Below are 25131 nucleotides of genomic sequence, written 5' to 3' on the forward strand. Positions count from 1 at the left end.
GCCATGAAACCCTAGTGTGTAGGCAGGACCTATGACCTGCTTCCAACCAACAGAATATGGCAAAGGTGATGGGATGTATGTGATTACATTATATAAGATTATACAGTCCATCTTGCTGAGACTCTCCTTTGCGGGCTTTGAGAAAGCAACCAGTTATACTGAGAAGGCCCATGTGGCAAAGAGTTGAGGGTGGCCTCCTGCCAATGGCACATAAGCATTGAGCACTCTCAAGGAACTGAAGGCTACTAATAACCATGTGGGTGAAAAAGCTGACCCCTCCCCGGTCAAGTCTCAGATGAGACTGGAGCCCTGCCCAACACCTTGACTGTAGCCTCACAGAGGACCCAACTAATCTGTGCCCAGGTCCCTTACCCACAAAAACTATAAGATAATAAATGTGTGCTGTTTTAAGTTGCTACATTTGTGGTAATATTATTTTGCAATGATAGATAACTAATACAGATTTCAAGACACTTTTTAATTTTAAAACATTTTTATTATAAAAGTAATACAAATAAAAACATTAAGAAAAGACAAAGTCATCCATTTTCTGCCTCCCATCCCACTATAACCGGTTAGTAATTTGATTTACTTTGTTATCTTTTTATAGAATGCTTGGTCTGTTATTTCAGCCATGATTACATCCACTCATACACTTTTCCATCTTGCAATTTTTACTTAATGTAACATTTTCATGCTTTTAATAATATTCATTACTAATTTTTAGTAAGTACATTATGTACCATTTGTATATATCTGTTTATTGACTATTCCTTAGATGCAGGGATGCAAACTATGGCACCACATTTGTAAATAAAGTTTTACTGGAACAAAGCCACGCCCATATTGTTTATGTATTGTCTGTGGCTGCTTTTGTGCTTCATACAGCAGTGTTGACAAGTTATGACAGAGACAGTAGGTTTAAAAACCTAAAATAGTTACTTTCTGGCCCTTTATAGAAAAAGTTTGCCAATCTTTACCCCAAACTTTAAAGTGGTTAATAATCTGGGCTACTAAAAGTAATGTCACTTGGAATATCTTTGTGCATATAATTTTTCACACTTTGTACAATTTGAGAGACATTAACAAAAGTGGAATAACTGGGTCTAATTAATGAAGACATTTTTAAGGTTCATACTCTCCCACACTCTTGTAACATTCAAGCTATGATATGTGATAAGAATGAAAAGGATAGCCCAGAACTCTTGTAGGTAACATGTCTCTGGTTCCTGTTCCTCAGGACACTTAAGTTTACACTCTGGATGAACATATTTTGAGTTTTGATTTAAAGTTAACCAAAAAAGAGAAATAACAGTAATTGCAACAGGAAGACCAATTGAAAGAAATCTTTTACTTTCTACTGGAGAGGAAAAAGCAGACAGAAGTAGGTGACAAGGTATATATAAAATGCCATTCTAACATAGCTGCAGTGGCCAAAACGCACTGGGGAGAGTTGAGTAAGAAAAAGAGATGGCAGTCTCAACAATGAGCTGGCAGTGGCAGCAAGAAACAAAGAGGCAACTATGAGTGTGGGATGACAAAAGCAGCAGACAGGTCCCACCCATTTGAACACATCCTAGGCATAAACCTGTATACAACTGTAATTAAACTGTCTCTAGATAAGAAAGTTTTAAAGAAATCACTCTATATTTTTTAAGAAGGAGAAAGTCTTCTATCTAGGGAAGTTTTATTCTTCAGAATGAAAACCTTATGGAATGGGGAAGTCAACCCTCACTATTTAAGTCAACCCTGACTATCTCTGAGATAAAAGCAGTCTGATGGTTCTCAAATCCAATCTTGTATGAATAAAACAAGCATCAGGAAACACAGATGTCATCTTCTAAGAGAAATATTCTGGAAAAAAAAAAAAAAAGATCAGGATGGACTTTTCTCCAATAAACAATGTAATCCAAAAGCAAAATTAGAAAGCTATTTAATGTAATTATCCAAATTATGCCAACAAAGTATGTAAAGAAATCACATATAGCCCATTTATCTTATTAAAATGTTCCTGTCAAAATGTCAACCAATTTAACATTTCTTAAAGAAGCGTTTTTTTAGTTACAACTATTGTTAGCCTTTACATTCCACCTCAGTTACTCACTAAATAATTAAATGCATGATGACTTCATAAAATACTTTGGAAAACCATGAAATTCCCCATAGAGTAAGGAAATCAATTTTTTTGCAACAATAACTAGGAACACACTACTTTGAACAAAATATAACCAATTTTCTGAGGTATGAAAATCAATACTTTTTTTCTTAAATTTTCCCTATGGCAAAGGAAGTGGCAGTTCTGTGAATGACTTGAGTCACACTTAAAATCATGTCATAATTTTCCTCTTTTTGTACTTGTTGCTGTCAGTTACCTCAAAACTGACCTGAGGGTCTGGCAGCATAAATCCATCAGTAAGTTTATAATAGACTATTGTAGAATCAGACTCCACTATGGCCAAAGTAAAAGACATCGGCAAATCTGGATCACCTTGCAATTTTCGAGATGCCTTCAAGATCTCCCTTATCCTGAAAATAAAGTCACAATATACTTAGCAGTTGCGGTCACTCAATTAGACTAGATGTGACACAGAAGAAAGCACTAGAAAACTTGAAAACAGGTCACAAGAAACCAAACTGAAGTACAAAGAGAAAAAATAATTTTAAAAAATAACATCAGAAGCTTCTGGTATAGTATCAGATAAGTTTAACATACACATCATTGGAATCACAGACGGAAAGCAAAGAGAATGGTATAGAAATAGTTGACAGTTTTCCAAAATTGATGTCTCTGCATCTGAAGTATATCTTTTATAGACAGCATATAGTTGGATCTTGTTTTTAGCTCCAATCTGACAATCTCTTGTTTTTAGCTCCAATCTGACAATCTCTGCCCTTTTGAGTGTTTATTCACATTTAAAATTAACATTGGTATGGTTGGATTCATGCCTGCCATTTAGCTATTTGTTTTCTATATATCACATGTCTTTTTTCTTCCTCTCACCCTCCTTTATCACTTTGTTTTTCTATTAAATAGGTATTTTCTAGTACGCCATTTTAATTAATAATTTTTTTTTTTACTATAGTTTCTTGAGTTTCTTAGTGGTGACTCTAGAGATTACTATTGTGTCTTAGTTTATCACAATTTCTCTCAGCTTAACACTAACTTGATTCTAAAAAATATAAACTGCTCCAATAGAGCTTTATTCCTTTCCTCCTCCTTTATGCTATTATTGTCATATACATTTATATATTTAAACCCAGTAATATAGTGTTATAATTATTACTTTATATAATTTTCTTTTTATAAAGTTAAGAGGAGAAAGGAAAATATATTAGGGTCTTTTTACATTCACATATTTAATATTTCAGGTATTCTTCATTTCTTCATGTAACTATCTGGTGTCACTGTTTACTCCAATATAGCTTCATTCCTTCCCCCATCCTTTGTGTTAATACTGTCATATAAGTTACTTCTTAACCTGCTATAAGCCTGGTCAGTTGACTTTTGACAAAGGTACAAAGGCAATTCAACGGAGAAAGTCTTTTCAAGGATACTTGAAATGAAGATAGTAGTACACCCTTATGTCTACACATAAGATTATTATATGAATCAATTAAATGGCATATATGAAAAGACTTCGTAAACTGTCAAGTGGTCATATTATGTAGTACATATACCAGCTTTGCTACCTTGCAAATCGGGATATAATATTTATAGATAACCCTGCCTCTATGATTATTGCTAAAACTGAATACTAACCCAAACATACTAAGGTACACTGTGCCATTAGTGGAATTATAGAAAATGGTTATTTTCTGAAACAGTCTGAATCCCAGAAATTGACTTAGTCCTTAAAAAATTATTTCCACCTATGCTGAACTATATTACAATTAGCTAGATTCTTATTCATAAGAATGATTTACTTTAGAGAAAGATATTCTGATAAAGCAACTATAGATATTAATCAGAAACTTCATTACTCAGCACTGATGGGAAATCACACTGTGATAAAAGGCAGCATATCACAATGGATTCTTCAACGCAAATCTTTTAGTAGCTAAGTATTTTCCTTCTTCAAAAGTGGCACACCAATATCTAAATTAATAATAATAGAAAAAGATCAATTTTTATAGGCTGTCCATCTTGAATTAATTTTTTTCTACAAAGATGGAAAAGAAGAAACAGACAATGGATCAACTAAAATTTTAACTTATCTACATCTTTTATTGTCAGCATGTATCATGATTACTTCACAGTATGCAACATACATAAAACCCAGTGTATAATGCACATAAAGCCACTTCAATGCCACAAGATATATTTCTCTAAACATCCCCAACTGGTAGACTGTGATGAGAATGGGACACAGACAAGAAGGAAGCCTGTTAACACAACTTTTACACATTTTCCATTTCTGAAGATATAATGTTATTTAAATCAGAAAGTGTGTTTGTATGTGTGTGGGGGGGGGTGGGGGGTGTTCCCTAAGGAAAACTTTATGGGAATTCTAGCCCATATACTGAAATTTAGAATAGAAATTTCCATCTTATTCACTACTCTTTTTCCATTCTCAATTTATATTTGTTTCCGGAGTTCTTTGATTTAAGCGGCAAAACATTTTCATACTTACCCCAAATACCCACGCAGGAAACCCTAACATTTGAAAACTAACTCAGAGTTGTAAAAGGGGTTTTGTTTTCAGAGTTGAGAGAAATCACTGTCAAAAATGAAATGGAAGTTCCCATTTCTGAGGCCTTGTTTATGGTACTTGGTTGGCGGGGGGCAGGGATTGTGAATTACTAGTGAATCTTCTCGGTAGTAACAGAAAAAAATAGTTTATCTGCCTCTGTTACTCAAAGTACACTCCAGAAGTCTCACACAGTTTCTTGTTCAGGATCTCTTCTAGTCGATTTTTCAAGTATGTTTAAAGCAAAGCCATCATCTTTTCCTCAACAAACAAGAACAAGACCTTTCTTGTTTGCTTCCATTATAGGATATTGCATAAAATCCTACAAATGTTTACTGTGCCTTTTAGTCAACAGGTTATACTTTCTCAATCTATTAATAATAACAGTAAAAAAAGATTTTGAAGTTCTTAAAAAAACCACATATGATTGTAAAGATCCCAAGAACATTTAAGTATCAACAGACTATAATCTCATTTAATTTCTAACAAGCTTATGGCTTGAAATCTTACTTTAGAAATGACAGAATATTTCCTTATATGTATAAATTTTAATAGCTCAGTTCTTTGGAAAAATATTGTGACAACATTAGAAATATTGTATGTTTCATCACACAAATCTACAATTATAAACGACAAAATTCTTTATAGTTCATACTGGATAGAAATCAACATATGAAAAATATCACCTATGTATTAATAATAACAGTTTCAAGTTTTAAACTCAGTTATATCTAAAGGGAAAAATCCCACCTAAAGAAAAATATATATCAAAAATAATAGCTATTTTATTAACAGTAACAAAATTTGATACTCACAACAGGTGTTTCTTTCTCATAACTGTTCACAGAAGAACTCTGTGTACAGAAAAAAAATTATTCCAGAGCTTCATATATCTAACTTGAAAACAAGCCTGAAGCAAATACACAGTTAACACTATTTGGCTAACACCTTCAGTCCAAGCTATTTAAATGCTTTCCATAAATCTTAGCATTGATTTTTCTACAATGATTCTAAAACAGAGACTAAGTAATCTCTGAAGATTTACAAAGAGGACAAGAAGTTGAAGACCACATTACTTTTAACTTCAAATGCTATTGAAATGAATGTATCATGGGTTAAAAGTAGTATTAATTTCAACCCATAGAAAGTATCTCTTTCTTTGCTCTTCAATGTGGCCAAATAATATACGCTATAGCCTTATTAGTAAAAGAGAATAACTCCTTGATTTGCCTCATTATGATATAATGCAATGACATACCATAATGCAACTCTGAAACATAATGCAAAATTAAGTTGGTGCCAGAGGCACCAAAGAAGCGTTATTCATCCACAGGCTCGGTTCCAAAGAAAAGTTTCAGGGATAACAGACCTCCTCCTTGAGATTCATGCCAATGCCTTCCTAGTAAAAAATCAAGGCAGCTAAAATTCCAAGGGGGTTTACTGAACAATCAAGCTATCCACCCCAGTGGGAAGTCATTCTGTAATAAACTGCAAGCTTTTTTTTAAGGGTAAGAGAAAAAAAAATGCTGTATCAGTTAAAAGAAGCTACCAGAATTGAGGGTTTCACCAGCAGCAGATTTCTAACAGAGGTAAGGTGAGGACACACATCCTAATATGCAGAGAGGCCAAATGACAGAAGTCATTTTGCAGTTATGAGACTTCGGGACTCAAATAAAAAGTGGTCATTATAATGAATTTGTAATAAGGATTATGCTTTCAGAAAGTGGCAACATTTTTCCATTACAGGAAAATAATAATGGATGGTCCTTCAAGAAAGTATGTAGCATTTGAGGATTAAATCTCGTATCTAAGAATATCTGCAGAGACGTTCTAAAGAAAGAACTAGTTCTGGTAACCCTTTACTCCAGAATTAATATTAAGTCCTTTTCCCAAGGCACTAGGGAAAACGAAGGGTGAAAGGGCAGAGAGAATATAAATGAAAAGAAATTCAACTAAAAAGTAAAGAGGTTATTCATAACATTGGCAGGTTACAATGTAAAGCGTGGAAAATGGTGATAAATCCTGCAAGTGGATGGATTTTGCAGATACGTGTGTGTGTGTGTGTGTGTGTGTGTGTATTTGTTTGTTTGTTTGTTTGTTTTTTGAGAGAGTCTCGCTCTGTCACCCAGGCTGCAGCACAGTGGTGTGACCCTGGCTCACTGCAACCTCCACCTCCTGGGTTCAAGTGATTCCTTTGCTTCACTATGCCTCCCAAGTAGCTGGGACTACAGGCACACACCACCACACCAGCTAATTTTTTGTATTTTTAGAAGAGACGGGGTTTTGCCATGTTGGCCAGGTATCAAACTCCTGACCTCAGGCGATCTGCCCACCTCAGCCTCCCAAAGTGCTGGGATCTGCCCACCTCAGCCTCCCAAAGTGCTGGGATTACAGGCGTAAGCCACTGTGCCTGGCAGATTTTGCAGATATTCTAATTTTTTGGAAACTCTTAAAAGGTTGCTTATAGTACATTCTTATGATCTTTAAGGTATTATTTAGCAAGTCTCTGCTGCAGGAACACAGTTAGCCTAAGATAGCTTACCCAATCTTTCAACAAATACTTACTTAGCACCATGTACGAGGTACCAGGTTAGACCCTAGGGATATACCAATAAACAAAACAAAGTTCTCACTTTCAGGGAACTTACTTTCTAGTGCAGGAAAACAGACAGTAGATAATCAAAGAAAACCAAATACGCAATAGGTTTACTAGCATTAATATAGCAAGTGTTTTAAAGGAGGACCACTTAGTAGGTCCAGGAGGTGAGATAATAGCAGCTTAAGCGAGAGTGGTAACAGTTGTAGAGAAGTGGTAAGACATGGACAGATTCTGGATGTATTTTTAAGGAACTGACAGGGTTTATTGATAAATTAATTTGGGGGTATGAGAAAATGGAAGAATAAAAACTAAGAGATTATAGCAAGGTTACAGGATACAAGGATAATATACAAAAGTCCACTTTATTCCTATATATCAGCAATGAACAACTGGAATTTGAAATTAAAAACAAAACACCATTTACATTAGCTTCATAAAAGATAAACATTTAGGTATAAATCTAAAAATATTTATAGGATCTATGTGAGGAAAACTGTAAAACTCTGATGAAAGAAATCATACGAGATCTAAATAAATCGAGAGATAGTCCATATTCCTGGATACCAATTCTTCTCAATGTGATCCACAGTAAGTGCAATCCCATTCAAAATCCCAGCATGTTGTTTTGTAGATATTGACAAGCTGATTCTAAAATTGATACAGAAAGGCCAAAGAGTCAGAATATCCAACAAAATGTTAAAGAACAAAGTGAGAGGACTGATTTTATCTGACTTTAAGACCTATTACAAACCAGGCACAGTGTCTCACACCTGTAACTCAGCACTTTAAGAGGCTAAGGGAGGTGGATCACTTGAGGTTAGGAGTTTGAGACCAGCCTGGCCAACATGGTGAAACCCTGCCTCTACTAAAAATACAAAAATTAGCCAGACGTGGTGGCACGCACCTATAGTCCCAGCTACTCGAGAGGCTAAGGCATGAGAATTGCTTGAACCCAGGAGGCAGAGGTTGCAGTGAGCCGAGATCATGCCTTTCCACTCCAACTTGGGCACAAGAGTGAGACCCCATCTCAAAAAAAATACACAAAGAAAAAAAAAAAAGACCTATTGTAAAGCTATAATAGTCAAGATCATGTGGTATTGGTTAAGGAATAGATAGGTCAATGGAATAGAATAGAGAGCTCAGAATTTACCCACATAGTCAGTTGATCTTTGACAAAAAAAACAAAAGCAATTTGATGAAGAAAGAAACATCTTTTCAACAAATGGTGCTAAAGTAACTGGATATTCACCTGGAAAAAATCAGTCTAAACACTGAACTTACATCCTTCATAAAAATTAACTCAAAATGGATCATAGACCTCAATGTAAAATGCAAAACTATAAAACTTCTGTAAGACAAAATAGGATGCCTTGGATTTGGTGATGAGTTTTTAGATAAAATACCAAAAGCATGATCCAGGAAAAAAATTTTATATCAGATTATATTAAAATTTAAAACTTCTGTTCTGCAAAACACAATGTTAAGAGAATGAAAATATAAGCCATGGATTGGGAGAAAATATTTGTAAAACACATATCTGATAAAGGACTTGCATTCAAAATATACACAGAACTCTTGAAAGTTAACAAAAAGAAAACCGAATTTAAAAATGGGCAAGAAATCTGAACAGACACCTCATATGTGGCAAATAAGCATATGAAAAGATGTTCAACATCATATGTCATTAGGAAATTGCAAGAAGTTTAAAAAGCGGCAATGAGATGCCACTGTGTGCCCACTAGGGTAGCTAAAACCCAAAATGCCATGCTAGCAAGGATACATATTGCTGAGTGAAAGCCAATCTGAAAGGCTACATACTGTATTATTCCAGCTATATGCCATTCTGCAAAAGGCAAAACAACACAGAAAGTAAAAAGTTCAGTGGCAGCCAGGGGTGGGCTTGGGGGTGAAGAGAGGGATGAATAAATGAAGTATAGGGAATGTTTATGGCACTAAAACTATTCTGTATGTGACGATGAATACATGACATTATGCATTTGTCAAAAACCACAGAATTATGCAATAAAAAAACCCCTAATGTAAATGACAAATTTCAGTTAATAATAATAATAATGTATGAATATTGGTTAATTGTAACAAATATACCTTACTAACACAAGGATGTTAATAACAGGGGAAACACTGCTCGACTGGGACTTAGATGGGAAATCTCTGTACTATCTGCTCAATTGTTTCTGTAAATCGAAAATTGGTCTAAAAAATAAAGTGTGCGTGTATATGTGTGTGTGTGTGTGTGTGCATACATTTTAAAATGACTCTAAGGTTTTTGGCCTGAGCTTCAGAATGAATACAGTTGCCATTTATTGACATAAAGAAAACTACAGAAGGAGAAAGTATAGGAGCAAATCAAGATTTCTTTTTGGACATGCTAATTTGAGATGCCTTTTTAGATCGCAGTAGAGATGTCAAGTAGGCAGTTACATATATGAGTCTGAAGTTCATGGAAGAGGGTGAGATGGAGATAAAAATTTGGGAGTCATCAGTATATCGATGATATTTAAAACCTTGGAACCAGATGATGCTGCTTAGGGAGTGAGTATAACGAAGAGAAAAGCTCAGATGACTGAGCCCTAGTCACTGAACCTCCTCAAATCCCCAAATTAGGTTCTTGCATTAATAGCTAAACATCTATATCCTTACACATTTGCACATTGTAATTGGTATCCATTACAGAAAACAGAAACAAGCATTACAATTCCTAATATCCCGACTCAATCTTCTCACCTTTGTTTCAGGATTTCCTAAAGATTTTGTAGTGGCAAACTCTTGATTTAACTTTCTCTTACCTTCGACTTCCTTAATCCTTAAGAGGTTGCTTTTCCTGAACTGTTGCTTCCCAGGAGGAGAGTTATTTGTTTGTTTTTTCATATTTTTTCTATGTCTATCTCTCCTTTCCTCCACTCCTTTTCTCTCCATTCCCATCTCTCTTGTATCACACATACTCACTCCTCCTTCTCCACCCACCCCACACCAATCTAGGGCTTCTCACCAACGGCAGGCAGGTACTCTCTCTGCCATTACTACATACCCAGTCATAATGAACTATTGGCAAATTTCAGGCCCTCTCAGCCCTCAATACCTTGCTCATATTATTACTTTAACCAGGGCATCCATTCCCATCCTTGTTCCTTGTTCCTGTATATTTCAAACATCTTGTCCTCCAGTAAGTTTTCCCAGACTCTCTCATCTCTTTATCCCACCAGTCGAAGTTAGGTCTCCTCCCTCTGTGGTCTTCCTCAGTACCCTGCACATATCTGTCATTACATTTCTCACACTGGATGTAAATGTCTGTCCACCTCAGCTCTAGACTGTGAGCATCTTGTAGGCAAAGTCTATGATATTTTGTACCCCTTGAGCCCAGGCAGCCAATAAATAAATAAGCAACTTAGAAAATACTGGAATAATTTGCAATTTACCTTTTTATTCTATCCTAAAACCAAATTTTGCCTCTAGATAGTATATATGTTTATATTCATTATATTTAAATAAAAAGTATAATTAAATACATTTATAACATTTTTAGTGAAGGGTAAGACCACTAAATAAACTTTTAATTTTCCTTACACATCACAGTGTATTAAAATATTAGTTTTTTTCTTCTCCTCATGAAAACACAAAGGCAATGGATTTAAAAATAAATAATCTGTCCATTTATATTATCTGGGTTACTGCTGTGATAACACAAACAGCTAATAAAATGTTCTTTAATCATGTCCTTTAAAAAAAGAAAAATTACTATTGACAGCCTTTAAAAGCTATATTGGGAAAAATTAATTCTGACAAAGAAAAAATAACTAAAATTCATTGGATTCAATGTATGAGAAAAAGAGAGTACATTCTTTTGAAAACAACATTGAGGGAAATAGGATGTAATATACATTAATAAGCTAAGCATCATATTAAGCAAAGCACCTCAGGCTAGGAATCCTAACTTTGGCTCTGACATTCATTTCTAATGTGCACAGAATTATTTTCACTTCTCTTAAGGCATAAATTCCTTTAATTGTACAATAATCTTGCCAAAATAATTTTATTCAAACTAACTTTTAAAAGCTCTTAGACTTTTAGCTTCATGGTAGCTGAGCTTGCAGAGGAGCAATTTGGTAATTGAATGTTTACATCTTTTTCTAAACTTCTCAAGTAATATGCGGATGCCAAGAAGAACTTTTGAAATATTTTTGTCTTAGATAAGATGGCTGAGTGTATTCAATTTAGAAAGGTTACCAACTGCCATGAAACAATAAAAACAAAAGAAATGCCACTATTTGGGGTCCTAGGGAAACAAAATGGTGATGGAAGAGGCTCCATTCTCCCATCTACTATTCTTCTTTGACACTGAGAAGAAAGAACCATTTATAATTTCGTCAGGTTTGAAAGGATGAATGATTCACATATTACTAAAAAAGGAACTACAATCCTTTGGGGGAAAAAAAAGGAGATTAAGTTTTAGAAAGCTGTATCTTAACTGTGCCTGGATTTTATAATTGTATAAGACATTTCACTTCGCTCAGCTTTTTTTTAAACTTATATATAACCACAGATGAGCTTAAAATATGTCAACTAAGGTTTTCCCACCTCTTGTATCTTACTGAAGAAACAAAATTTACATTGGAATTGGGAGGTGACATAGAGCCTATGAGGGGGAAAATAAAAAACCCTACCAGTAGTTAAAGACTAGAAAATCATTTTGTTCCCTTATCATTTGAGTCCCTGTATAAGTCACTTAAGATATTTTCCCATTTGCAACTACCTGTAGTACTACTACTATTACAGAAAAGTGTAATACTATTATCCTAACTTCGGTATAGTATACTTCTACCATTTAGGGCACTCAATAAATACTAACGGACCCAAGGTGGTCCAAAGTGAAGCTAATCAGGCTATCTGAACATAAATTTGACTTCATTTGCAATCTTAGCACTGAAAAAGATAGGTCACTAGTTTTAGTTTGTATTCCTCTTGTTGTCTCATCTTTAAATCCATCAGATCTCTTTCATCTCTGTGTATCTATGAATATGATTTTATATCATTGCTGTGTCTGAGGAAACTGTACCTCTACAGTCATTTACCAAAGTTGCTTCATGTATTCCTTAGATTCAATATAGCATAGAAACAATCTAGAGTACTCTCCATATGGATGCCATACAAATATACAATTTAATATGGCATTATAATGCAAACTAAAAATTATTTTACGTTAGCTTTAGGAAGTATTTTTAGATGAGAGAAACAAGAAACACTAGCAATTAATTACTTCATAATCCATCAGCAAAATCTTCCCACTAGATAATCAGAAATGGGCACTTTATCAATTGTATTATCCCATTACAGATCAGGAAATAACATTAAATCAATATTTTCATAAGGACTGTTACACACAAGACCTTCTGAAACTTGAAAAACATGACAAAGTGTTTCAACTGTGATCACATACCATATATAACTGCTTTAGAGAAAACATGAATCACAAACCGTACTTATGCTCAAAGTAATGCATTCACTCACAGTGATTCAAATACACATTCACCCTGTAAAGGAATCTGTCTACTCTCTTGCCAGAAAGTATGTATACAAAATCACCAGGTCTAAAGCCTGGGAAAGTAAGTGGGAAGCCAACACTAAAAACTGTTCAGGTATTCTTAGAAAAGCACACAGATATAATGTTAAACACTGCCTAGAACAATTACCTTTTAAGGAGGCAGAAAATACATATACACCAAAAAATAAATAATAAACCATATAAATATACATGCCACTCTGCCACATAACAGTCAAGTGGTGACTGAAACAGCGGGACTATTTGTCATCACTAGGGAAATATTTTATAACTAAGTTGTAGTTAACTATGTAAATGACAGACTTTGGTCCAGTTTTACAAACAACAGATTATAAAATTTGTCTCCTACAATAAAAGAGACAGTTATCAGGCCTTATGTGCTATGCTCTTTGTAAATAATAAGAAATTGTAGCTCCAGGAAACTGCCAAGTCCTCTGGCTCTACAGCTACGTATGCCACCCAACTCTCCTACTAATAAAAATGTTATTTAAGGTTTTTTGAGGAATACGAAGCATTTTTTAAAGCACTATATTCAAGCAGCTAAGAAGCAGAGTCTAAAATGGTGATTTACAACTGCTGTGCTGAGGTTGGTTGTACACTATGTGGCAAGTAATTCGTTTCTAACAATAGAGTACTAAAGTTGGCAGGGTATTTTTAAATATAAAACTAATATTCCTGATAATATTATCAGTCTCACCAGTGATATTCCAACATTTTTTCTTGAGTGAGAGTCAAAAGACAAAGTTAGCGCTAAGAGGTCCTGGGAACAATACATGGGCCAAAGCCCATTATTATTATAAAAGAAAGAATAATGGCTACTTTTGGGGGGAAGAAAGATTATGATTGGGATGGGGCACATTGAAAAGTTTGTGAGGTACCTAGAAAAGTTCTATTTCTTGACTTAGTTATAATCACAAGAGTTCTAGATGTTTGCCTTATAACTCATTAATCTATACATTTGTATTGTGTGGTTTTCCGTAACTAGTTTCATTTATAATAAAATATTTTTAAAAACCAATAAAGCAAGAGAAACTCTAATAGCTGTGAAGCTAACTGAGACCCTGGTACAGCTCACTTAATCTTTTATTATCTTTTGGAAAAAGTGGGGGTACAAATAAAAATACACTTTTAACCTCAGCTTTTTGTATGTAAAGTTAGGATAAAACAAACACCCTGTATACCACTAGAGATTTTGTTGCTTTTAATGAATTTAAGCAACATTTAATGAACGTCTACTTGTAAAAATATTTTGAAATACTTTGAAATTCTGTAACATTCTCTGCAAATGCAGAGTATTCTTAAAACCACACAGAATAAACAACAGCCTCACTTCCTTGCTTAAAGCCCTTCAATGACACCACCCATTTAGCAGTAATTTTCACAGTGTTCTTTATGGAAACCTAAGACTCCGTAGACATGCTTCAGGGGCAGGGCATCATGCACAGATATGCAGATTGTGCTTTGCACAAGGGTGCCTGGCACAAGTGGATCTAAAATCTGGCCTTTGCTGTTCACCAAGCCTTGAACCTTAGTGAAGAGACATTTTTCTTTGTATGTCGAGAGGGAGCTCCTTTTCCTAAATTGTTCAAAGACTCTCTAAGTGCTAGCTGGAGTTCTATTCAAAATTTCCCCATAACAGTACCTTATTTTTGTCAAACAATAAAAACAAACTATCTGAAAGTCTTCTTCAAAGTTAAGACAAATCACAGACAAACACATTTTATATTTTTAATTCCCTGATTTACAAACATACTTGAGCATTCGAGTTCCTCTTCTGTGAGTTGCCTGTTCATATTCTTTGCCCACGTTTCCCACTGGGATTTTTTTTCTGAAGTCACAGAAGCAAATTCTAAATTAATCTGTCAGTTATGCACATGCTATAAATCTTCTCCCAGTCTGTGAAAACTTACACATTGCAAGTGCAAGTATAAACTAGTAATACCCCTTTTGGTAACAATTTAGCAATAACCAGTAAAGATGAGGGGATAGGCCAGGCCCAGGGGCTCACACCTGTAATCCCAGCATTTTGGGAGGCCAAGGCGGGTGGATAACTTGAGGTCAGGAGTTTGAGAGCAGCCTAGCCAACATGGTAAAACCCTGTCTCTACTAAAACACAAAAAATCAGTTGGGTGTGGTAGTGCATGCCTGTAATCCTAGCTACTCAGGAGGCTGAAGCAGGAGAATCACTTGAACCTGGGAGGCGGAGATTGCAGTGTGCCGAGATCGCACCACTGCACTCTGTACTCCAGCCTGAGCAACAGAGCCAGAATCCATCTCAAAAAAAAAAGAAAAGAAAAGAAAAGAAAAGAAAGAAGTATAAATGTCCCAGCTATTCTTAGGGAAACTTTCATACATGAGTACAAGGAGGTACTCATAAGGCTATTCATTAGAATACCATTAGTAATAAGCAAAAAAGTAAAAACAATGATGGCCTTCATAGTCTAAATAAACTTTCCCATCTAATTTTCCATCCTTTCCCTCTTTTTTCTGAAATTTTATTCATTCATTTATTCATTTGCTGTCTTAAGGAATATTACTATACACCTACTGTGACTAGACACCATGCTAGGTAGGCAGTCATGCTTAATTACTTACAGTTGTCCTACTAAACCATGATCTCTTACCGGCTAAAGAGACTTTTCCTGTCCTTCCTCTGAGTTTTGACATAACTTTGTACATAACCCTGTTAAAGTACTTATCAGTACTCCATTATCCTTGTTATTCAATTATCTAGCTACAAAATAAGTGAAGGCAGTCCCAAATCACACATTCAATTAAATATCTGAACAAAGGGCAATTCTGGTTTTTTAGATTCCATCCAACAATTACCAAAAAAAAAAAAACACATGTATTTTCTAAGCTAATATTCAGTGCTAGGATACTACTTTCATGAGGATGTCATGAAAGTATTTGTTCATCATGGTATCCCCAGCACCTAGATCATTGCCTGACACGTAAGAGTCACTCAATAAATACTTGTTAAGACCAAAAAGCCCAAGCAATATTATCTGACAAATAATATTTAAAAGTGAAAACAGAATCATTAATTTATGTAGATGTTTTATCACTGAATAAGTAAAAGCTGTTTTCCTTCTTAAATAAAAAGTATTTTTTCTTTCATGATGAGTTACCCTCACATCCTCCCACCAAATACTTTTAGGACATGTCCCAGTGAATTTCTCTGCTATACGAGGTTATCAGAGACTCAACATCAATCATTTTCTTCTCTGTGTTACTAACACAGAAAAATTCCCACATTAACTATGAAAGGCTGGAATTGCAACATTACTGTTAGACATATAACATTTTATATCATAAAATACACTAAAAGTAAAAATAGATAAAAGTATGCCTACTACCTAAAAGATTGCCCTGTTAAAGACTTGAGTAATGAAATCACACATACACACATTTCCATTTGTTAAAATGTTATTTGCATAGTTTGAGTTGAGAAAATGTTATGCACTAAAAGACATATAAATCTAGTATGTATCAGGCCTCATTTGTGCTATTTTCTATATTAGTATTCTACTGTATAGTATAGTTAAGAATATTTATATAAAAACAAGACATAAAGATTTAAGCTCTCTCAGTTATTAAATGCAAGAGCATCAAAATGGCTTACCAAATTATCACTCCAACTAATTCTACTTGAAGAAGAAAACAAGCTTTAGCCATTCAAGCTAGAAAAGCATTAATTACCACTTGGAAAATACTAGAAATTAACAATAGAAACAAATTTGTACTTCTAGACTTATGAAATGATTTTGATTAAAATAGGCTATTGCTTTCATTAATTTTATTTTTTAGGAATAAATGCAGGTTAATTTCAAATAGTAGCTCCTTGTCCAAACAAATAATATAACATTAATACTAGCTAGGACAATATTTGTTACAGTAATTAAAAGACAGAAATAATGAGTTCTCAGGAAAGAATTAAGACTCTTGGATATAGGATGGCTTGAAAAACATGCTAGTAAAAACTGGAAAGTACTAGTGATTAAATCTGATGTCAACGCTAACAACTATTTGTAATTCTCAAACACAGAAAAAACCCCACAGTAAGGAGCTTCTCAAAGAAGCATATGAATAGACTGATATATTAAAAAACAATTCTCATTATGAATCATAAATCCAAAAAATACTTCATAGAAATTGCAAATTTAGTTTAATATGGCTTTATGAAATATGCACAATGAAAATAACCAGTTATAGTAGCTTTAATTTAGAAGGGATCTTGCATGTACTGGTAATCTAAATCCCTCAACGACAAAAAAAAGACAAGGAAACTGAAACCCAGAGAAATTAGGTGTGTTGCTAAGCATCAATCAAAATGTTAAGTGTCAGTCCCAAGACTAGAACCCAGGTCTTAAGACTTTATAGTCTAGGGTTCTTTCTATTAGACTGCTATATATTCAGTTATAGTCAGCTAGAAAAAAATGTAAGTATTCATCGACGGTATTCATGCTGGAATTTAAAAGGCTTTGCTCTTTTCCCTACTTATATGCCACCCAAATAGAGCTGTGTTTTCATTTGTTCATTCTTCCCATACCCCAGTCTCAGAGGTTTACAGCTCCCCTTTACATGCCCAATATTACTCTCTTCCGTTATCCTCTTGAATCCATCCTTCCTCATCTCTCAAGAATCTTGCTCCATCAATAATTGCCATCTCTTTTCTATTTTCAGACTTTCTGTAGGACAGCTCACGTGGCAGCTGGCTTCCTTTATAGCAAGCAAGAGAGAGTGCCCAAGATAGAAGCCCCAGTCTTTTGTAACCTAATCTTAGAAGTGACATCCCATCATTTTTGCCAAATTTTATTCATTAGAAGCAAGTCACTGAGTCCAGATCTCACTCAATGGAAGAGAGTTATACAAGGGAGTGAATACCAGAATTATAAGAAGCCATCTTAGAAGCTGCCTGCCACAGCTTCTAAAGAAGAAATGCGTAAGGGAGGTTTGCTAACCAGATACCAAGACTTCTTACGAAGCAAGCGATTAAGCGATGTGGTATTGGCAAAAAGACAGATAAACTGACTAATGGAATATAATAGAGAACCCAGAAACAAATTAATATGTGTTTGGAACTTTGGAAAATGGCAGAAGTGATATGTCAGATAGTGAGGAAAGGAGGGCCTATTCAGTAAATAGGGGTAGAAAAAGTGGTTATCCACATGGCAATGGTATCCCTAACCTCCTCTCACATCATTAAAAACAACAAGAACAACAGAACTCTTAGTGAAAATATAGATGAATATTTTTTAGACCATTAGATAGAAAATATTTCTTAAACTAGACAGAAAGACGTTGATTATAAAAGATGGATAAATATGATTATATTCAAATTAAGAACGTTATTCATTGAATGACATCTTAAGATAGTGAAAGACAGATTTAAAAACTGGAAAACACAATCAAAAAACTATTAGTGTCAAGAATATATAAAGAATTCATACAAGTCAATGAGAAAACGAAAAACAACCCAACAGGCAAAAGATATGAACAGATATTTCTTATACATAATACATATATAAAGAAATATTCAGTATTATGAGTGATAAAAGAAATGTAAATTAAGACCACAGTGAGAATAATCCATTCCGTTGGCAAAAATTTAAAAGTCTGACAATACTAAATGTGAGAGACAATACACCTCCAAAGGATCTTATTTACATTGCAGGTAAAAAGTAAATTGAGGCAACCACTTTGAAAATAGTTTGAAATTATCTCCTAAAGTTAAACATTAGCAACACTCCATCATTGAGGGAGTGGATGTGAAAATGGGGGTATAACCACACAATGGAATATTATGTGGCAGCCCAAAAAATGCACAAGAATGAATGAATTTTAGCAAAATATTAAGTGTATAAGGTCAGCCTTAAAAGATAAGGTTTTTAAATTAAAGTTAAAAACATCTAAAATTTAAAACTTCCCAATGAACATGGAATTCGGAATGACAGTTACCTCAGGTCAGTGAAAGCACGTTAAGGAAGGAACTTATAAGATTAGATGTTCGTTATTGTCCAAAATCTAGTTTTGCTCTGGGTGATGGTTACAGAGATACTTATTACATTATGAAAAATAACTAGGTAAATAAATAAACACCAAGCATGAACTAATAATGAGAGTATGTCATGAAACAAAGACATGTTTAATCCAATGCTATGTACCTAAGTTTTTTAAAAAAAGGTCCCACAAGCTACATGAAGCTTTGATTTCAACTTGCATGTTAATCATGCTCTTCACCAACTCCTATATCAAGTATGATTTGTATGATATGGTACATCTTATAATATCTGTTATTTCAAATGTAATGGTCTTACTTCCTTACCAAGAATATAAATATTTCTACCATACATACTGTCTCTGAAAAGTACTGACCATAGAGTAAATGCTAAATACTTGTTAAATGCTTGATATACTTTGTATATTTGTTCCTGCCCAAATCCCATATTGAACTGTAATCCCCAGTGTTGGAGGTGGGGCCTGGTGGGAGATGTTTGGGTTATAGGGGTAAATCCCTCATGGCTAGGTGCTGTCTTCAGGACAATGAGTTCTCGTGAGATCTGGTCATTTAAAAGTGTGTGGAACCTCCCCCTCAACACTCTCTCTCTCTCACTCCTGCTTTTGCCATATGATGTGCTTGCTCTTGCTTCATGAACTTCTTCCATGATTATAAGCTTCCTGAGGCCTCCCTAGAAGCCGAGTAGATGCCAGCACCATGCTTACTGTAAAGCCTGCAGAACTATGAGCCACTTAAACCTCTTTTTTTTTAAAGAAATTACTCAGTCTCAGGTATTTCTTTATAGCAATGCAAGAATGGCTGCATATAACACTCATATTTAACTTATTCCTCAAATAGCCAAGAGTAAAGCTATGAAACCTGCATCCTAAATTTCTTTAAAAATATTATATCACCACATTTAATGTTTCCTACTGCTTTACTTGGGAAAGGAACTTAGACCAAAATCACCTTCTCACCTGTTATGGCTGAGGGAAGCAGTGATGGGGGTCGGCACCACAATCTGTAACCCCTCCCCTTCTATCTCAGTACCAACAAGGCAGATGAGCTGGAGTTCTGGTAATCCTACACAGTTTACTTCATGCCAGCTTTTGCCTGAAAGAACATCATTGAATGGACAATAATGTTTATTAAATACAAAAGATAAAAACTCCAAACTTCTACCTAATACTCAGCTGAGCAAATATCACTCATAACACTACCTCCTATCTTTGCTTTTCTAATAGCTTCTGTTACTCAATAATTCCCAATGTAAATAAATAAATTGCAAAATTAATAGCAAATGCATAAAAGATTGCTTATTATAATGTTAAGAATGCTATAACCCAATCCAACCCCCTAAATCCCTACCACAGTCCCAATAACAAAACAATATAAACAAACAACTTACTTTCCATGAGGTCCAGGTAAACCAAGAATGCTATATAAACTTGAGTGGCATCTCCTATATCTAATTCCATCATTTCTAAATACTGAAAATAAAATATAATTGTCAAATTAAGAAGGAAAAATTATTTAATATTTTCTTTCAATCAACAAGTAGTCATTAAGTATATATAATCTATAAAATTCTTCTAGGTATAGTGGAAGTTAAAATGCAATATAAGGTCTTAGAGATCACTGTCTCTAAAGAACTTGTGACTGTTAAATACATGCACACTTAAAATTGTTAGGCAAATAACAATATATGACTGTAAGTGATTAAAAACCAGGTAAACGGAATAAAAAACATGACACAGCAGGTCAGAAGAGCTCTATTCAGAGGGATTGGTGAAAGATTTATAGCAGAAGTGGGATGGGATACAAGTTGAGCACTGAAGAACATTATGATTTAAGTAAATGGAGAAGTAGAGTAATAGGGCAGGTAATCACACAAAGGTGGGATTAAGCCACATACATTCAAGGGCCTGTAAAGAAACCTATCTGCCAGCAATAGGGAAACCTTTTTAATAAAATTTGTGTCGGGACATGTTGGTGGGTACTGTGTATTTCCCTAGCCTCTTATTTGCATATGGAGAGAATCTGCTAAGAGTATCAGTCCTAACCTCTCTACCCACTCTTTCTCACTTTAAGAGTAGGGAATTATTTCATCATTAGATTTTTTAAAAGGGATTGACAAGGAACTAGAGAAAGCTGCTTCTTTCAGACTACTGGTCAGCATAAGGGGAACACTTTCCAGGGGCCTACACCTGCAGGAGAATTCTGAGGCTGCCCAGCTATGCCAGTGACTAGGTGGATATGCAGGGCTAATGCTGAGTTGAATTATTAGCAGACCTGCATGGGGACAGGCCTAAAGTCACATTCTCCCATCAGCTTCCGTGTAACTGGAGGATACAGTTACAGGAGGATAAGGGTTATTAGTTGTCTACTTCAAACATGTTTTGAAAATAACACCCAAAACAATTTTGAGCCAGGTTACAAGGCCTTGGTGGTCAAGCTATACGTGTGATTTTATCAGTATGGAAACACTGAGGATTTCTAAGCAGGAGAATAATAAAATAAAAGTGTGTTAGAGGATAATAAGTCTGATACCATTTTACTGGATGAACCTACATAATTTTCAAATTAACAGAAAGGTGAAATTGGAAAAACAAACAGCCCCTATCGCTTTATTACTTCTTTTCTTTTTCTTCTAAAAATTAATCTGATCCTTCAAGAAGAGAAATCAAAAGGGGAGATTTGATGGTCAGGGTGCATACAGCCATTAACTTGAAAAAGAAAACAATCTACAAGTATATAAACCGAATAACAACACCAAATCTAGATAAGGTTTTAAAAAGTTGTTACTGGTGTTTCATTTATTAAGTACTTATATAGTGCTCTCTGTATGTTGAATGTCTTACAAATATTAATTAATTTAATCCTGTAACAACCCTATAAGTAAGTATGGACTATTAATATCCCCATTTTTCAGGTGAGGAAACTAAGGCATAATGAGATCAAGCAATTTGTGTCAAATTACAAGGTTGATACGTGACAGAATCAGGATTTAAACTGAGTCTGATTTTGAGTTCACGCGCCTAACCAATATGCTGCCTCTGCATGTTATTGTTTCCCTAAAAGGGCACTAAATAATATTTCCATGCTATTGTTTCTTTTTCTCACCTTTTGGGAGGATGAAGGGGACAGAGTAGGAAGATAAAATTAAGCAAGAGAAGCTGAAAAAGGTTAACTCTTCAAACTTATACCTTTAAATTTTTTCTTGGCTGCTTTTAGATGATCACGAATTATTGCTCTCTAGCAGAAGAGCGCAATTCTGTTAAAGTACCGTACAGACCAGTTTTTGAGATTCTTACAAAACCCACATCTCCATTCACTGCCTGTTCACTGCTTGGAACCTTACTGGTACAAGGCAGTAATGTCTCAAGCAGAAGCAAGCAAGGGACTATCTTTATCTCGCTTGCTGCTAATGTAGAAAAAGACACGCAAAATGTGAGTAGCTCTGCATTGAGCAAGAACCTATTCAAACTTTCGAAGAAATCTGAAATACTAAGAATCTGCACCTTTGCAAAATAAAGATGCACTCTGGGCCCAAGGCTAAGTGTAAACGTGACTGTGCCTAAATCTTTATCATTATGGACCCGCAGACCTTACCCATTGCCCACAAATTGTCTTGCATGGTTACTGTGAGGATTAAATAAATTTATCCCCCAAAGGGGATCTACCTAGACAGCAAAACCTGTGGAGCGCTTATTAGGGATCTCCGGCTTGAGAGGGGCGGAGTTACTGTCTGGCTCTCAGTTCCAGAATGGCTTTGGCTGGGGGGTTGGGAAAGTGTCGGGGGATAGTGCAACTTGTTTAAACAAACAAAACCGATGCTGCCTGAGGCTGGCAGTTGTGCACACCGGTCCCCCTCGGTAAGGGGGACGCGCGTCCTCAGCTCTCCCGCTGAGGGAGAAAGAAAGACAGTTGCCTGGGAGTTCTCCCCGGGTTAGGGGCCTGGACGGCGCCCTGCTCCTCTCGCGCCTCCTGACCTTAGGGTGGGTGCCCATCCAGGCGTCCTCGGGGGCCCACGAGGGAGCTCCGCCGCCGTCGCCAAAGCCGCGAACGCCGCCCGGACCCAGGCCGCTGCAGCCGGGGATCGGCTCGGAATCGCCGCGCTCCTCCATGCCGGCCGGTGCGGCGCTCCCGTGGTGCACCACTACCCGCGCCCGGCCAGAAGCAGCGGCGCGCGCGCCTGTGGGTTCCGCTTCCCCGAGGCTCGCAGCGGCCGCGCGAGAGGGCTCAGAAACTGGGAGGAAAGTTGCATCAGCCCCTCCTTCTGACCAAGGTAGCTAGAACTTTCGCGAACGCTCTCTAGTTTCGCACTGCGTTTATTCAAATCTGAACAAATTCTAGCGTGAAAAATATTAAAGAGTAGCCTGCGCCCAGAAGCTCTTAATCCTCTTTAAGTCAGTGCTGCCGATGACTCTCTGAGAAAGTTGGGGGATACATACGTCCTCTTTGCCTTCAGTAGTGGGGTCCTGGTTTCTGATTGCTGGGAACGGGAAAAGCCTAACTCAGTGCCCTGACATAGAACTTTAAAGTAGAACCATAGTTTCAGGGTGGACCCACGTTTCAGGATTAGAGGAAACACGAGTTGCTGAATGAGTGTTCAGAAAGGTAGGATACAAACTAGCATAAGCATGTGATCTGGAAGCCAAGGATGAGGAGTTTCAGACAGGCAGAGTAGCACATTTTAAGTGTTTTTAAATTTACTGTGAGTGAAATGGGAAGCTATTGGAGGCTCCTGTCATATTTTCATAGGATCACTCAGACTGATATGTTAAGGATAGACTGGAGGGAGCAAGGACACAAACAGGGACTGGTTAGGAGGCTATCACATTGAACAGGACAAGGGTTACTCAAAATCCAAAGTCCCAGGCAGGACATAACTTCTGTTTTCAACCATGATAGACTAAAACCCTACTGGACCATCCCCCAGCAGAAAACAACTTGGACACAATGCAAAAAGCTGAATATACTAGAATGTGAACAGTGGACTGGTAGGAAGGGCAAGCTTGCTTGAAGATGAGGAACTCCACTTCAACACAATACAAAAAGCTGAATATACTGGAATGTGAACAGTAGACTGGTAGGAAGGGCAAGCTTACTTGAAGATCAGGAACTCCACAGGAAAATTCCTTTCTCTTTGGCATTTAGCTTGTGGCAAAGTGCAGTCCAGAAGTTAGGCTCAGCAGTACCAAGTGTGCATGTATAAAACTTGTCAGTTATTCTTACCTGGGGAAGCAGAAAAGTGAAGACAGAAAATTTTGAATTCTGAAGAGATTAAGAAATCCCAAGGAAGGAGTCAGAGAGTGGATCCCCAAACTGTCAACCCACATCTCTGAGAGCTCCTGAACCACCCAAAACAGAATCACAGCAGCTCAGTTAAAAACAAAAGATCTGAGCTGAGACCAGAGCTATCTCCAAAAGGGAGAGAGTTTTCAGTTACAATCTAGCCAGGAAAATTACCTACTAATACAAAGGAAATAACACCCATCAGAGAAGAATAATAGAATCCAGACTCTCTCCTTAACACTCATGAAGTCCATAATACTATCCAAAACTGTCTGACGTATGAAATTCAAGGAAATGGATTGCATACTCTAGAGATCGACCCTGAGACGAATCAGATGTTGAAACTGACAAATAAGGATTTTAACGTGGCTATTATAACTATCCTCAATGAAGTAAAACATGTTTTCAATGAATGAAAATCTCAGGAGACAAATAGAAAATCTCAGCAAAGAAAAAGAAAAAAAGATTTTTAAAACGAAACAAATTCTGAAAATTGAAAATTATAATTTTAGAAATAAAAAATTCACTGAGTGAATTTAACAGCCAAAAAGAAATTACGGAAGAAAAAGTAGGGAACTGGAAGATAGAGCAATAGAAATTATTAAAAGTAAACAACAAAGGGAAAAATTATCTTTAAAAAGTGAGTAGACACACAGAGATTTGCTGCACGTCAGACAATCCAACATGCATGTAAATAACAGAAGTAGAAGAAAAAAAGGACAAAAAATTTTTGAAGAAAGATTTCCCCAAATTTGATGAAAAACATTTACCAATACAAAATGCTAAATATACAGCAACTAAAATAAACACAAAGAAGTCTACATTATAATAAAACGATTGAAAGTCAAAAAGATAAAGAGAAAAGCTTGAATGCATCAAAAGAAATAACACAGCATATACAGGGAAAAGAAGGGCATCTATTATTGAATGAAATATAAAGCCACACATGAAGATTCATATGTTGCCC

General features: G+C 35.8%; 1 protein-coding gene across 6 annotated transcripts; it reads right to left on the minus strand.

The window, feature by feature from the left end:
• Positions 1-474: 474 nt before the first annotated feature.
• TSEN15 (tRNA splicing endonuclease subunit 15) lies at positions 475-23089 on the minus strand. Of its 6 annotated transcripts, XR_003122101.1 has the most exons (6): positions 22859-23089; positions 20275-20356; positions 19844-19979; positions 3982-4096; positions 2385-2526; positions 475-1854 (listed from the first exon to the last, which is right to left on the minus strand). XR_003122101.1 is itself a non-coding variant. In XM_025403949.1 (5 exons), the coding sequence occupies exons 1-5, from the start codon at positions 22991-22993 to the stop codon at positions 1841-1843; spliced, it is 405 nt and encodes a 134-aa protein (XP_025259734.1). In that variant the 5' UTR covers positions 22994-23089; the 3' UTR covers positions 475-1840. The 6 variants fall into 6 exon arrangements, 5 of the variants coding, with proteins under 5 accessions (XP_025259734.1, XP_025259725.1, XP_025259714.1 ...); XM_025403949.1 differs by lacking the exon at positions 3982-4096 and having other exon boundaries at positions 2489-2526; XM_025403940.1 differs by lacking the exon at positions 3982-4096.
• Positions 23090-25131: the final 2042 nt, after the last annotated feature.

The sequence above is a fragment of the Theropithecus gelada genome, chromosome 1 (assembly GCF_003255815.1).
Source record: "Theropithecus gelada isolate Dixy chromosome 1, Tgel_1.0, whole genome shotgun sequence".
Taxonomy (NCBI): Eukaryota; Metazoa; Chordata; class Mammalia; order Primates; family Cercopithecidae; genus Theropithecus; species Theropithecus gelada.

Bases quoted from the DNA above. Each gene is read 5' to 3' on its own strand.
- TSEN15 (XM_025403921.1), bottom strand. From the start codon at position 22,993: ATGGAGGAGCGCGGCGATTCCGAGCCGATCCCCGGCTGCAGCGGCCTG. The intron at 20,357-22,858 runs GTCAGGAGGCGC...TTTTATTTTCAG, and splicing joins GGATGGGCACCCACCCTAAG to TATTTAGAAATGATGGAATT. The intron at 19,980-20,274 runs GTAAGTTGTTTG...ATGTTCTTTCAG, and splicing joins TTACCTGGACCTCATGGAAA to GCAAAAGCTGGCATGAAGTA.